This window comes from Schistocerca nitens, chromosome 11 (genome assembly GCF_023898315.1).
Source record: "Schistocerca nitens isolate TAMUIC-IGC-003100 chromosome 11, iqSchNite1.1, whole genome shotgun sequence".
In the NCBI taxonomy this organism is placed as follows: Eukaryota; Metazoa; Arthropoda; class Insecta; order Orthoptera; family Acrididae; genus Schistocerca; species Schistocerca nitens.
The window spans coordinates 114,483,776-114,500,311 of record NC_064624.1 but is presented as its reverse complement, the minus strand read 5'-3'; the positions used below and the strand labels follow the sequence as shown (position 1 = coordinate 114,500,311).

At 43.3% G+C, this 16,536-nt stretch overlaps 1 protein-coding gene across 1 annotated transcript in view; it reads left to right on the top strand.

The window, feature by feature from the left end:
• Positions 1-13,336, top strand: part of LOC126212691 (uncharacterized) — a 99,680-nt gene extending 86,344 nt beyond the window's left edge. Inside the window, exons 5-6 of the mRNA XM_049940107.1 lie at positions 12,655-12,681; positions 13,326-13,336. Of these exons, the coding sequence (XP_049796064.1) occupies positions 12,655-12,681; positions 13,326-13,336 (38 nt within the window). The remainder of the gene's footprint in view (positions 1-12,654; positions 12,682-13,325) is intronic.
• Positions 13,337-16,536: the final 3,200 nt, after the last annotated feature.

Here is a 16,536-nt window from a genome sequence, read left to right as displayed (position 1 = left end):
AAGGAGGATTCTACAATGACGAGGGGTCCTCACAGATTCCGATTTTGTGCACACTTGTAGCAGATGGAGTTCAGTGCACGCACATAAATTTTCTAAGACAGTACGACAAAGAACTCTGAAATATCACCTTTCAAAATTAGCAGATCTCCAAGTGCAGTTAAAAACAATTTTCATTATTTCGACGAATTCGTCGGTTTCTCAGCACGTTAGTACGTTCGATGGTTCGAATCTAGCTAGTAAGATAAATACAGGGTGACACAGAATAACGGGAAAGTTTGAAATGAGTAGTGGCAGCCATGCGCACGTGGCAGCACTGCGGGTTCGTGACAGACAGCAAGTAAACAGTTCGCCATTTCACTAATCATGCGTCAGTGGAACGGACAATAGCGTGCGTTAGCCATAAAAATGTTTTATAAAAACAATGATAGTTTGGTAGCGGCGCAGAGGGAGTTTTGACATTTTTGTAATTTTGGGATGTCATGATGCCGTTGCGTCGAAAGACGCGATAAAATGTTGGATTAATAACTTTGAAGATACTGGATCTGCCCTCAAAAAGAAACCAACAGGACGACCAAGAAGTGTGCGTTCTCCAGCGAACACTGATGTTGAACGCGAGTCTGTCTTACGGAGACCACGGCGTCAATTCGTAAGCAAGAAGCAGCGATTGGAGTGTCCCGGGAGAGTGTTCGCAGAATCCTTAATCTTGATTTAAAATTTCGTCCGTGCAAATTACAGATGGTGCAACAATTTAAGGACCACGACTTCCGATTACGATTAGGATTCTGTCAACAAATGATAACAAAAATAAACAATGGCGATGAATTTCTAAAAAAAGTTGTGGACGTCAGATGAGGCACAAGTAATGTGAACAAACGGAACTACCGTTACTGGGAAAACACAAATCCTAATGGCGTTCATGAGCGCCCTTGACACGCTACTAAAGTGACTGACAGTATGGCGTGGTGTTTCACCACGTGGGGTTATCGGACCGCATTGTCTCGCAAATGAACAACGAAACACAACAACTGTCAACGCCGATCGAAAAAAAATGGCTCTGAGCACTAGGGGACTTAACATCTATGGTCATCAGTCCCCTAGAACTTAGAACTACTTAAACCTAACTAACCTAAGGACATCACACACATCCATGCCCGAGGCAGGATTCGAACCTGCGACCGTAGCAGTCTCGCGGTTCCGGACTGTGCGCCTAGAACCGCTAGACCACCGCGGCCGGCAACGCCGATCGGTTCGTGGAGATGTTACGCACTTTCGTTACACCTGCACTGAACAACTTTGCAAAAGTTCAAGAAGCCTGGTTTCAACGTGACGGAGCGACATCACACACTACACGGCAATCAGTGGCATACGTGTGAGAATTGTTTGACTACCGTGTGATCTCACAATTCGTTAACATACCCGGGCCTCCTAGATCGCCAGATCTATCCGTTTGTGACTTTTCTCGTGGAGCAAAGTCTACACGACTCGACCAAGAACCCTGGACGAGTTAAAACAGAGAATTTGGGATGCAATCCACAGTACCCCAGCTGAGATGTTGCAGCGGTCAATGAGGAATCTCAACAGCAGGTTTCACGAATGTATTCGAACAGGAGGACGTCATCTAAAGGACGTAATTTTTGAAAAATGATAAATGCCATCAATGTTTCCTAAATGGCAAAGTTGGAAGGTTTCACTTACGATGAATGCAATTTATTTCCTTCTTCACTTCTAGTTTCATTGGATTGTGGAAATATTCCCGTTTTTCTGCGTCACCCTGTATCTTTTGATTTTTTTTAAACTTCTATATTTATTAACAAAGTGTAATCTTAATTGACAGATATGGAACTATAGTGTTTAATAAGAATAACATCTTGGTTATTCGTTGCTACTGACAGTAAATTGAAATATGGCATACGAAGCCGATACATCAGATAGATAATGAGAAAGTATCATTTTCACAGACTCACTAGTGTTACTGAAATATGTAATTTTTTCATTGAATAAGTTTTGGCATATTCCTAAGAAGTTTAAATTCATTTTCAGACATCTAGTAACCGTCAATAAAAGGATGCTACTTCTTGCTTAACGTTCGCATTTGTTGATAAATATTACATTTAAAAAAAGTATGCTACTAGCTAGATTCCACTCTCGTGTTCATGACTGAAAATCCGACTATGCTACAAGCTGAGTTAGTCAAATGCTGTTTGGGTAACAACACTCGGAAGTCTTGTCACCTTCAAAGCCAATTTTGTTTTGTTTGTTTGAGAACTGCGTGGTGGCACCTCAGAACATTTACGTCCACACACCGAACTTGAAGCCCTGTGAGTACGAAAGGAGTGGCAGAGGGCAGGGCGCCGTGTAGTGTCGCGTTGTGAGCGTCTCCATGCAGAGTGAGTGAGTGGTGCAGGCGGCTCGAGGGCTTCAGTGGGCAGAGAGGTGGGCACACGTCGTGCAAACTGCTTATGTCTCTGCGTCAGAATTCGTAACGTGAATATCCAAACGAATAAACCATACTGCCCTTAATTGTATTTTTTTCCCGTGTGGCTACATGGAGTATTCAGTGTACAAAACTCAAGCAGAGTCGGGGGAGCAACTTTCACGCCTCATAAGGCGTGCACTGAGAAGAGTGGCTGTCATTTTGCGCTGTCAATATTAGCCTGGACTGCTAAAGTAAACAAAACAAAACTAAGTATTCATTGCTGAGCGTTAGTTGTAGATCGGACAGTGCTAATTTTGCCACTCTCTACCATCTGATGTTTTTGACCATAAAGGCCTTCAAAAACATCTACAACCTGTATGAGTGGTGTCTTTACTTCCCGACATGTCCGAAAGAACAGGCACCACTTATACAGATATACAGCGATAAGCCGAAACATTACGACGACTGCCCACCGCGTCGCTGGACGCCGCCTGCTGGCGCTGCGGGCCCGTGACGCAGTGATAATGGAAATGTCGTGTGGCTAGAGCCTCCCGTCGGGTAGACCGTTCGCCTGGTGCAGGTCTAGGTCTTTCGAGTTGACGCCACTTCGGCGACCTGCGCGTCGATGGGGATGAAATGATGATGATTAGGACAACACAACGCCCAGCCCCTGAGCGGAGAAAATCTCCGACCCAGCCGGGAATCGAACCCGGGCCCTTAGGATTGACAGTCTGTCACGCTGACCACTCAGCTACCGGGGCGGACTACGCAGTGATGAAAGTGCGTAAGTGGAGCAGCCACGGACGGCGGAGATACGGGCTGCACATGGCGAAATCCACCGAGATAAGCGACTTCGACAAATGGCAGATTATTATTACGCAGAACCTGTGAACGAGTATCTCTAAAGCGGCGGAGACGGTCGAATGTTCACGTGCTACTGTCGTGAGCATCTGCGGGAAGGGGTTCGACTGTGAAACTACTGTTAGGCGCTGAATGGTTAGACGTCCACTATTCTTCACAGGACGTTGGGCTCGGAGGCTTCTCTGCTATGTGAAGCAGCACGGATGGTGATCTGTGGCACCTCTGCCGAAAGAGCACAGTGCTGGTGCACGCACGAGTGTTCCGGAGCACACCTCTCATCGTGCATTGCTCAACACGGAGCTCCGCAGCACACCACCCCCACGTGTTCACATGTTGAGGCAACGACATCGTTTGTTACGATTGCAGTAGGCACAGGACCATCGGGGTACGACCGTCGATCAATGGAAAAGTGTCGACTGTTCGGGTGAACCACATTTTTGCTACACTAGGTCGATGGTCGTCATCGAGGTGAACTGCGGTTTCAAACGTGCAGCGACCCACTGACACTGGCTGGTGGGAGCAGTATTATGGTGTGGGAGACATTCTCCTGCACTTGCGTGGCACCTGTGGTAGTAATTGGAGACACATTGACAGTTGCATACTGCCTGCATCCCTTCATGGCTCAAATGGCTCTGACCACTATGGGACTTCTGAGGTCATCAGTGCCCTAGAACTTAGAACCACTTAAACCTAACTAACCTAAGGACATCACACACATCCCTGCCCGAGGCAGGATTCGAAGCTGCGACCGTAGCGGTCGCGCGGTTCCAGACTGTAGCGCCTAGAACTGCTCGGCCACTCCGGGCGGCCATCCCTTCATGCTCGGCGTCTTCTCCGACGGCGGTGTCATCTTTCAGCAGTATAATGGTCCGTGTATCGGAGCGAGAACCGTGCTACAGTGGTTTGAGGAGCAATATAGTGAACTCACGGTGATGTCTCGGCGAACAAATGCGTCTGATGTAAATCCTACGGTAGCCATCTGAGTCGCTATCTGGTGCCATCACTGCGCAAGCAAATCAGTGGCCCGTTATTTACGCGAATTGCATGAGCTGTGTCAACAAACCGTCGGGGCCACGCGGGGTAGCCGTGCGGTCTAGGGCGCCTTGCCACGGTTCGCGTGGCTGCCGGCGTCGGAGGTTCGAGTCCTCCCTTGGGCATGGGTGTGTGTGTGTTGTCCTTAGCATAAATTAGTTTTAGATAGATTAAGTAGTGTGTAAGCCTACGGACCGATAACCTCAGCAGTTTGGTCCCATAGGAACTTACCACAAATTTCCAAATTTCCAAAACGTCGGAACCCTGTTACTCGAAATCAGTGCAGTATTTCGTTCAAAAGACGGACAAACAGGCCATGAAGCAGGAGGTCATAATCTTTTGGCTCAGCAGTGTATATGCGCCGTCAGGGCTAACATCATCATTCAGTGCAGAGCACTCTTCACCCGCCCTTGCAAGGGACTTTGTGCGATGCGGTGAGCGGAAAGAGGGAAGAGGGCTAGCGGACGCAACTTTGGTAGTGTGCGGCGAATGATGGTTGAGATGGCTCTGAGCACTATGGGACTTAACATCTGAGGTCGTCAGTCCCCTAGACTTAGAACTACTTAAACCTAACTAACCTAAGGTCATCACACACATCCCTGCCCGAGGCAGGATTCGAACCTGCGACCGTAGCAGCAGCGCGGTTCCGGACTGAAGGGCCTATAACTGCTCGGCCACCTCGGCTGGCTGTGCGGCGAAAAGTAATATGGATGGAGCAGGGGTAGCACACTTGTGTAGTCTGCGCAGTTGTGTCTAACTACTATGTCAAGGTAGCGTAGTTTATGCATCTTCCTGCTAAACAGAAGACCCGGGTTAGAACCCCAGCGTTGGTAGAAATTTTCATTTGTCACCTATGAATTTTTTCGTTGCTCGAATGCGGCAGAGGTCAGGATTTCTTCTTTCTCAACATTTCCTCTGTAACGAGTATATAATATGTGTATTGAGTGCCACTGCTTGTTTGGGTGCTCAGAAAGTAACTGTGTGGTCACTATGTACAGTATGTTGGGAATGACATCCACGAGTGACTATACAAGCCTCAACCCGCCTAATTTTATTGGGAATCCCTTTCCGTCCATCTGATTATGGTATGCTTCTCATGTAAGAAGTTATTTGAATGTTTAAATCTCGAATCAAGCATTGGCGTTTGCGGTACACTACATGCTATTCCCCAAAGAAAAAAGTCTGTTGGCGTAAACTCCGAAGAGCGAGGCTGCCATAGGTTCTTTGAGATGAAAATTTCGCCAAAAAACTCTTCCATAAGACGCGTAGTGTGTTGTAAGCTGTGTTAGCAGTAGCGTCATCTTGTTACTGAGTAGTTGGTTTCGTCTTCCCTCAGATGGGCGATACAATCCTGGATAATTAAACAAAGACGTTTACTGTTCACGGTTTCGTGAAACAATAAACGTCAGACGATGAGCCGTATAATATCGCTAACCAGGTCCTGTTATAAAACAGCATCTTCCACAAGAGTAGCGAAACCTTACGTAGCTTCCGAGAGCTAGTATTCAGTATGACAACAGCAGTCTATTATCTGATGGCAACTGACGTTACAAAGGATTCTAAGTATCGTAGGTTTTGATATTCAACACCTGTAGCAGGTGCCTACGAATATCTGCCCCTACATTTCAACATAAGTTACTCCTGGCCTCCTTTGAATCCAATGGGTACTTCTCTCTCTGACTGCTTCATTTTTTCCTCAACCCGTCACAAACCTCTATCTTTTTAAAAGTTATTCTTTTTGCTCCTACTCACAATGGAATTTACAGAATGCAGATTTCTCCCGGCTGCCCATGCAGTGACGACGCAAGGCGTCCCACATCTGTCCCGCGCTGCTGCTCCTTCCCAGTGTGTACCTGGCTGCATTCTGTCCCTTACAGCGGTAAAAAGTTTTGCGAACCACTTGCTATTCTCGCCATGCAGTTCTCGACTTCCCACAGCCAGCCAGCAGACCCAGCTTACACAGAAACGTTACACACATCAGTCACAGCATAGACTTGCGATAGTGAAGAAGTTATTAGATTCACAATCGCTGGAATTTGTTTCAGTTACATGTACACTTTCATTTATCGCTCGAAAATTGAATTGAATTTTTAGTCTAATTTGATGACTGGGTTATTAATTAGATTACAGAGCAGTTATGGGAGACACTGTTCCATAACACTGCCCTGAATGTATTGGCAATATACATGCCATTTGGGTATACTGAGCGCATCCAAAATAGGGCAGCACACGCAGGTCTGGGCTTTTTGAATTTCTCGCGGTCGTAAGTAGGCTTCTTAAATTTCACATCATTCTAAAATTTTGAGAAGTGAGGTATTTCCATCATCTTGGATATTTCATTAGTTGCCCTGTCTTGGATTTTTTAATTTCCTGCCTTGCCATCTTCGATTCCACTATCTTGGAATGCGATGTCATATACAAATAAGGGCAGCAAACTCTTTGACAGGTTTTGTCCCAGAGTCTTATTCTGAATGCAAGACTTTACTTTATTCGCAGTTAGTGTAAAGTGTACCTTATATATATTTACATCATTAAATAGTTAATATCTTTAGTAATTAGCCTTGGAATAATTTCATTTTTTTAATTGTAGCTAGGGAAAATTTTCCTAACGTTCCTCAAAATATTATTTGTTAAATAAGGAACAACTTTTTGCCTTACTAAGCCACTGACAGATGACAACTATACCTCACAAACACAGATAAAATTATTTGTGACTTATGGCTAAATATCATTATAAATGAAACATAAACTTGTTTCTGTGTATGTTGCTGCAGTCAGAACGAATGAAAATAGAACAGAATTTACAATTTTACTTATATAAATGAAACTTAATTTAAGAGAGGGGTAAAAGGAAATTAAGTTTGACCGTTTAAAACTAAGGTATCATCTTGTCTCACATGTTTTTCTAGATCTCACAGACTTTTTAAATGATATCTTCCAATATTTAGGGTTACTTTGGATGAGTCTGAAGATCTTATATGAATGAAATTCAAGATATGCCTTGTGACAGCTGAACTCAAAAGAAATAAAACTAAGACAGATTTCACTGTAATGTCCTATAAACTTCAAAGGCATTGAAAGTGAATAACTAGTTCCGACTGGGCAAAACAGGGAAAGGAACACGCCAGAGTGCTATAGAAAGCTGTTTTGATTGTTCACATAGGCACTGTGCTGTGTTTTATTGACATAATTTTGTTTTCATTTTATTTGTTGCCATGCAGATTCCTAGGACTGATAAAAATTACGCAATTAAGGTACGTTTACACTGGGATACATGTATCGCGACATGTATGAGCGACATGTCAATTTGACATGTCGCGATACATCACCTCATACAAAAATTCACGGAACTTGTATGCGGACCCTCGAGCTCTCACGTATACATTTTGTATATACCTTTTTGGCCATATACGCGACATGTATGAGCGACATTTGAAGAACTCGCGCATGCGCAGAACTATAATTTCCTGTCGTCTTGGCGCCTGCCGCTTATTTTGACGATTAGCGCATGCGTAGTACCAGGCTCTTTGGCGGTTGTTTGGGTTTTGGAGGTGCCGACTGTCCTTTGTTGTGTAGGTATTTGTATATTGTGTCGTGTGTTGTGTAATACTTTAAAATTTGCCATGACTCCTTGGTCAAAACAAAATACACTGCATTTTATAGAGGCAGCGCGCAAGCATCCCTGTATATGGGATGTGAAACTAGGAGACTATAGGAACACTCAGAACAGGTACGACGAGTGGGAGGAAATTGCTAAGGCATTTAACGTGTCAAGGAAGGAATGTGAGGACAAGTGGCATAATTTAAAAAGCCAATATAGTCGCGAGTTAGCGAAAAGGAAGAGCAGCAAAGGAACTGGAAGTGCTACAAGCAATGTGTACCACTCTACATGGTATGCTTTTGAAAGTATGCAGTTCATAAGAGACAATTACAAACCACTGTCTCATAGGAGCACACATGAAGTAGTACCAGTAAGTAAATTTGTTATATTATTTTATTAATCATATATGTGGCAACATTTTTTCGTTCTAATGCTTTGTATAATGTGAATATGAGAAATATGATTCTCCATACTGCTATGGTTTGCTGAATACTGCAGAAGAATACAGCACATTCCTTTATTTCACCATTTATCAATGATGTGAAACTTATTTTCCATACTGCCATGGGATGGAGCCCTGAATACTGCAGAAGTAATCAGCTTATTCTCTTCTGTTGTCATTCAGCAATGAAGTTCTTCAGCCAGTTCTAGGCAGTGGCTCCAGCACAGTAGTGGTGTCCCTCCAGGACCCAGGTATTACGTTGCAATCATCTCCCTCTCTGTCGTAATTTCCTGCTGGACAATACCTTTGAGATTTTCTGTTTTGAAGAAAATTATGTAAATAAACACAGGCTAGTGCCACCACTGTAGCCTTTTCCGGACTGGGAAGCATTTGCTTCCTCAGCACTCTGTAAACAGCACTTATAATCCCAAATACATTTTCTATTACTCTTTTTGCTCTGCATGATCTATAGTTAAAAATATGTTGCCAACTATTTTTTTCATGCAGACCTGGAAATCGTTTCACAATATTTTCCTCTAGGCCAAAGGCTTCGTCAGCGACGAAAACATATGGATCAGGCTTGCTCCTACCAGGAAGAGGAGTTGATGGTGGTATATTTAGAGTTTTGGTTTCCAACATTTTGTAAAATGTGGTGTCTTTAAGGACACCACCATCTGAAATCCTCCCCTGTGTGCCAACATCAGTGTAAATTATTCTATAACTAGCATCAGCAATTGCTAGCAAAACAACGCTGAAGCGCTCTTTATAATTGAAATAAACTGTTCCACTCGTGGGTGGTGCCACAATGTCGATGTGCCTCCCATCTATAGCTCCCAAACACCTGGGGAAATTCCATTTTTCTTCATATTCTTTGGCAATTTTCAGCCATTCCTCTTCAGTAGCAGGAAGCTGGAAAGAAAATTGTTACTTTTTTAATTTAATTTACGCATGGACACTCAAAAAATTCTCAATACATTAAGATACTTTGATTATAATGTATGTATAACATATAACTGACTTTGCCTTAGAAATGTGTTATGGATTTTAAAGGTCATGGAAGCCCCAGCCACAGAAGGAGATGATGTAGGAGAAGGAAGCATTAGTTTCCCTTTCGATGTAACAGAATTGGAGGAGGTAACATTTTCCACGCCCCCACAAGACATTGTGGAAGTGGAAACCACTCCAGTCATCTCTGTGCCTCCACGTGAAAGTGGATCTGCAACCGTGTCACCCTGTACCACTCCAAGTCAGAGTGGAAGTGGTAGATCAAGTGCACTGAAGAGAGCCAGGAGAGACCTGGATGAAGACCGAGAAGGTCTTTTACAGACCAGAAAAGTTGACGACAATTTAGCAGGCAGTAAGAGGGACCAGTTTACCCACTTGGGTGACTTGGTCGCCAATAAGCTCAGATTTCTTTATGAAAATGGTCATACTAGAATTATGGCAAGACTTGAGGACGGAATACACAGATGTTTGCAGGAGGCAAACGATGAACTAATAGATGCAAATACAACATAATTTATAGATTCTTTAAAAACATGTATAAATGTTGAAATATGCATGTCATGTGCTGTCAAGTACTACTTAATAAAACTAAATATAAATTAAAGTTGTTGGATATCTTTACTGTGCAGAAAGTGTCCTCAGAAATTGTGATATTGTATTACTGAGTGAAGCATGTCAGTCGTTCCAAAGAACTAAAAGCTAACCAATTTCAGTAAAATTTGAGAAATTTATGGTGCAAAATGTACGTGCCGTTAAAATTTTAGTTCCTATTCCAGCAGCCTCACGTGGTTATGTTGGCAACATCAACGACGCAGTAGAAAATTTGTGCTACTGTTCCTGGTTGACAGTTACTTGTATGCATCCTCGTCCGCTCGTTAAAAGTAATTGCCCTCGTAAAACGAAGATTTCATGACAAAACATTTGCACTGTCGCGCGATTGCTAATGCCAACATCTCACACACGGTTGTCGGCATTAGCATCCGTTGTCAACATTAACACGCGAGGCCGCCGGGATAATAGCAAAAAATTGATATACGTGCCAGATGCATGAAAAAAAAAAATGTATTACATACTCATATATATATATATATATATATATATATATATATATAACTTTTACCTTCACTTCTTGAGATAAAACTTGGACAATGGCCTCGCAAACACGAAGAATAATGTTGCATATGGCACTTTTTGATATTCTATGCAGATACCTTAACGTCGAAAAGGAATCCCCAGTGGCCAAAAAACGGAGTGCTACTACCAACTGATCCTCTGGTGGAATCGCTTCCCGAAAGTTTGTGTTGGTTTTGGACACAAGAGGAGCTATAAGAGATAAAAACCCGCGGAAATCCTCCATACTCATATAATATAATTTCTAAAATATGCGCCATCGTCTAGCGTTAATTCATGACCGAGCACTGCGTAAGATCCGTGAGTAGCGCGTTTGCGAAGAAACTCTCTCTGCCACCATCTACGCTTCCTCCGCCTTTTCTTCCTATCATCTTCCAAAAGAGTAAGTGTACCAGCACATAAAAATGTGAAATCTTCCAAATCGTCGTCGGAAGCCATCGCACAGTGATACAAATAAACCAGTGTAAATGCACGCTCATAGATGTATGAGGTTGATACTGTTCAACTCATACAAGTCACGATACATGTCGCAAAGTCGCTTATACATGTATCTCATACATGTGCCGATACAAATCGCAGTGTAAACGCACCTTAAGAACATCGTTAATTGAAATTTGTCTGAAATTAAGTTTTTAAACCATCAGTAGAAAGATTTCTTTTTTGCTTCATGATTTAGATATGTGTCTATTGTGTACAAGCGACTGCCATTGCTGAAGAAACTTAGAACTATACTATTCTCCTGCGCTTATCTCATTTACTTTTGTACATTTATACAAGGGCGGTTCAGAAAGTAAACTCCGATTGGTCACAGTGCGGGTTGTGGGGGGAGTAGCGACGCCATCTGTGCGTTCACGCACTCAACAGGTCAGTCGGCATTAAGCCGTGGTCGAGTGAACGTCGTACCTGCGCTAGTTTAGTTTTTGTGGCAGTTTGAAATGTGTGCTGCAATAGAAAACCCCGTCAAATGTGAAGTGCGTGCTCTCATAAGGTTTTTTACAGCCAAAGGATATTCTGCAGCAGCTATTCATCGTGAGCTTTGTGCCGTGTACGGACCAAGAGTTATGAGTGAAGGAGTTGTCCGTGAATGGGTACGTTTATCTAAAAGTGGACGAGAAAACGTTCATGATGAAGGGAGGAGTGGTAGACCATCATTGGTGACTGACGAACTCGTTCAGACAGTTGATGCAAAAGTTCGTGAAAATCGACGTTTCTCAATGTCGGAGTTGTCTACTGGTTTTCCACAGATTTCTAAGACTCTCTTGTACGAGATAGTGACAGCAAGATTGGGTTACCGTAAGTTCTGTGCACGATGGGTGCCCAAAATTCTTACCGACCACCACAAAACTCAAAGAATGGCCTCTGCATTAGACTTTCTGTCATGTTATGAGGACGAAGGAGAACTATTGTTAAACAGAATCGTGACCGGTGACGAAACCTGGATTAAGTACGTGAACCCTGAGACAAAAGAACAATCAAAGATGTGGGCACATTCAAATTCGCCTACCAAACCGAGAAAAGCCTCGCAAGATTTTTCTGCCAGAAAACTGATGGCAACGGTGTTTTGGGATGCCAAAGGGGTGTTGTTGGTTGAATTCATGGAACGTGGTACGACCATTAATCAAGACGTGTACTGTGAAACAATAAAAAAGTTACGATGGGCTATACAGAACAAACGCCGTGGTATGCTGACTTCCGGTATCGTTTTTTTGCACGATAACGCCCGTCCTCACTGTGCTCGCAGTACAACGGCCCTTCTTGAGTCCTTCAAGTGGGACGTTATCAACCATCCACCTTACAGCCCAGACCTGGCGCCAAGTGATTATCACCTCTTCATGCATTTGAAGAAATGGCTCGGGTCACAGCGGTTTGATGACGACGAAGAGCTCAAAGATGCGGTCACAGGCTGGCTCCAGGCACAAGCGGGTGATTTTTATGCAGAAGGAATTTCAAAGCTTGTGAAGAGATACGATAAATGCCTCAATCGCTATGGAGACTATGTAGAAAAATAGTGCAAAGATGTAGTTGTAAGATGTATATATTAAAATATTTTTATTTAACTTGGTGTATTTTTTTAAATCAACCGGAGGTTACTTCCTGAACGGCCCTCGTATTTATTAAAAAAAGACTTGTTGACTTTATATATTTACACTACTTTTCTTTCTGCAGCTCTGGGATTCAAGCCACCTTTGGGAGGTATGTATCGTCCACATAACCAAACTTTTTGTTATTGTTGCGGATATGTTCTCAGTTGTGCAACAGTGTCTTTACAGCATTATTTATTATGTGAGATGTTATACCAAAATCCAGTTTCAATGAGCATGCCATGTAATCAACTGGCATCAAATGGTTCAAATGGCTCTGAGCACTATGGGTCTTAACATCTGAGGTCATGAGTCCCCTAGGACTTAGAACTACTTAAACCTAACTAACCTAAGGATATCACACACATCCATGCCCGAGGCAGGATTCGAATATGCGGTCGTAGCAGTCGCTCGGTTCTGGACTGAAGCGCCTAGAACCGCTCAGCCACCGCGGCCAGCTCAACTGACTTCAAAAGCTTTTATGTATGTCTACTGAATCATTACTTCAGAATGTTTTGGTCCATCGTTTTGTCCTTCTACCTGAAGTCTCATTCCAGAACAGTACTCACCCAGGACGCTGGACATGATGATTGTACAAGAATTATGCTGTAGTAAATAATACAAAAGAACTGTTAACATCATGACAATTGCTATTCTGATAAAATTCTCGTTACAAAATGGACAGAATTACCACATACTCTGAAAAGAAGCAAGAGGTTGGCAATTATTAAATTAAATCTTTAATGCTTGTTTTAGTGTTTTATTAGAAAATAGTCACAGATGCGACTGTTGGGCTGAATGTTAGTTTGATACTCTTTGAAAGGAGATGAAAAGAGACATTTCTCCCTTCTGTGGAAGAGTTGATGGATTCCTTGATAGAGTAATCCCCCACCCCACTGTGTCCCAGCATTGCCAGCTATTGAACCCAGCAAGGTGGCGCAGTGGATGGCACACTGGACTCGCATTCGGGAGGACGACGGTTCAATCCCGCGCCCGGCCCTCCTGATTTAGGTTTGCCGTGATTTCCCTAAATCACTCCAGGCAAATCCCTGGATGGTTTCTTTGAAAGGGTACAGCCGACTTCCTTCCCTAATCCGATGAGACCGATGACCTCGCTGTCTGGTCTCATCCACCAAACAATCCAACCCAGCTATTGATATTACTTTCTACATAAGATGCAGTTGGGAATTCGCAGGCAACATTTTACGTAAGGCTTTTCTGTGACAGTTGCTAGTCTCTATTGAAACTTCAAGTTTCCAGTACACAGTCACATATGTTTTACATTATTTCCACTCTGTGTGGGCCGCCCACTTAGAGGTGCCATGTCCCGAATTATGCAGCCCCTCCCACTGGAGTTTCGAGTCCTCCCTCAGCCATGGGTATGTGTGTTGTTATTAACATAGTTTAAGTAGTGTGTAAGTCTAGGTACCTCACCAGTTTGGTCCCATAGGAATTCACACACATACAGACAAACACACACACACAAACACACACACACACACACACACACACACATAGCGAGAGATAGAGAGCGAGATGATGTATTAAATCATGATTTGTAAAGCAGTCAACTAAAAGAGGAAAGGTACAATGAAAGATTTTAAATGGAGCAGCAGGAACTGCAGCTGACTAAAGGTTGGACTGGTAAGGGATGAGACATCGCTCTGAAACTCCTTCAACCTAACAGCTTAGAGTGTAATCTGGACAGTTCAACGAATTTCAGAAATGGCTGGAACTTTCTATGGAGAAAACGCCACCCACAAAGAGCAACGGTGACAAGCCACTCACCTTCCCATTCACGCCTGACCTTCTGGCTCAACGGTGAGTTCACAGGTTCCAAGGGAATGATGCTGTCTCCAACTGCCACTCCCTACAGGCCTCCTTCACCTCTATATCTACCTGCTGGTTTCCAGCCCAGGTACCTGGCAGAACACCACCACCCATCCACATTGTGGCCGCAAGAGAAACGCAGTTCGTATATTTTACGAAACCTTTTCACCTACATGCTTATTTTGAAGAGCCTGTAGAGCACTAAGGGTATTGGATCAGTTTAGAAACATGTTTCCCTTGGATCATCTCATACGATACAGGGCCTTCCAAATATCCTATAGCTCAACATGACGGATTGTGAAAGCATCTGGTAGGCAGACTCTGAGGACACAATCAGAGATAACCATCGAGCACCCAAGGGATTCTCTCTGTCTAGATACATTTCAATAAACAATCTTAAAATTCATGTGTTCATGTAAGACGTTAGTAAATATACCTAAAAAATTACGATCTTTAAAATCAGTCAAATTAAGTAATGGCTTCTAAACATAATATGGTGGTGAATTACTGCACCTGTGTTGTAAGCCTTAGTATTCGCCACAAACTCTTTTAAAATACAGCTCCTTGTTCGGTTCCCAAATGGTCCCACTGCTCACAGACGATTATCGAAAAGCCACTCTATGAGTGGGATACAATCAGTATGGTATGCTGGCCATTAGATTTTACAAGACATTTTGTAAGCCTGTTGCACAGTGAGTAGCTTCTTTGTTTTATTTTTATTTACAACGTGATCCATTACAATATTTGTAATATTCCATGTATGTGTTGTGTGTGTGTTTGTTTTGTATGATGATGACATGGGAAAGGAGAGGGTGAAAGCCAGTGCTGGCACATGGCCTGCTCCTCATGAATGACACAAAGGGGGCCACCAGGCTAAACATCCCCATCCAGCAGGCAAACCACCATCAACAGTGTTGCATGCCCCCACTTCGTGAGACACTGCAGAGAGCTTTGGTATTCAAACGAGAACACTGGCGTAGAGCCTGGTGACCAGGAGCTTTACGCCACCACCTGTCCTCCCCTCGCCACCCAAATACTGGCAGTAAAAACTTCTTTCCGCCGCCAGAATCAAAACTGCCTTACCACCAGGTCAAGCGCCACTGCACAGGATTGCATTAGCGACCTCAGCCATGGAGATGGGTTACGGCAAGCAGCTTCCATCAGATTAGAAGTGGTGGGTGGCAATCTTCGGTGAAGAGGCTCCAAATGCACCTGTTGCCAGTCTAATGCCCGCCCAGTGGACCTCCAAATATGACGGTCTAGAAGGTCTGATCCATCATGAAGCTGTGACCAGACAAACGATCTTTAAAACTGGATCAGGCTTGCTCGATCTTCTTCACAAACTCTGTGTGCTGCACGCTTTAAAATTTCAAGGGCTTTGATGGATCGAGAGCAAAAGTTCCTCAGATGTGGCAGGCACTTGAACGCCTGATGAAAATGGATGCCCATATACCTCACCGACGCCTTCAAATTTAAAAAGATGTCCCTCAGTTTCAGTTCTGGAAGACGGAAAGGATGACGGGAACTGTTAACAAGCAACACATGCAGTTTATTTTCTGACAATTACTTGAATCCAGGTCTGTGTGCCCATCTCTCTAGTCATCTATCTGCAGTTGGTGCGTACTTGCTGCAATTGTGAAAGATGCATTGAAAACTGGAAAACTCTCCGCAACTAAAGTGCCCGAACAGTCCATTGAGGTATCGTTAGTTATAGCCATCAGAAACCACGTCACAGTTGAAACATCTCCTTGAGGGATATAGTTTTCTTCCATAAAAGTATTCGATAAAACTTTACTAACTAGATACCTAAAGTAATGTGGGGAGAAGAAACATGTAAGAACATGAAGACGTTCCTGTACGTCTTTTCTATGTAAACATGGCACAACCAGTAGCACTGTCTGGTAGCAGAAGACAACGAAACACAGCTTCAGTACAGGTTTCATGATGAACTTTGATTGCAAATGTCAATGGAAATTCAAATATATTCAGTTGTCAACGCTCTCTTTCCTGTCATTTGAATATCAGACACACATTATATTGGCAGAAGTAAGCAAGAATGCCAGTTAAAAAGGCCAACAATCTTCTAAATCGCCATTTTTTTTTTCGTTGATCAATGTCCCTACAGGTTTTCCAGTGG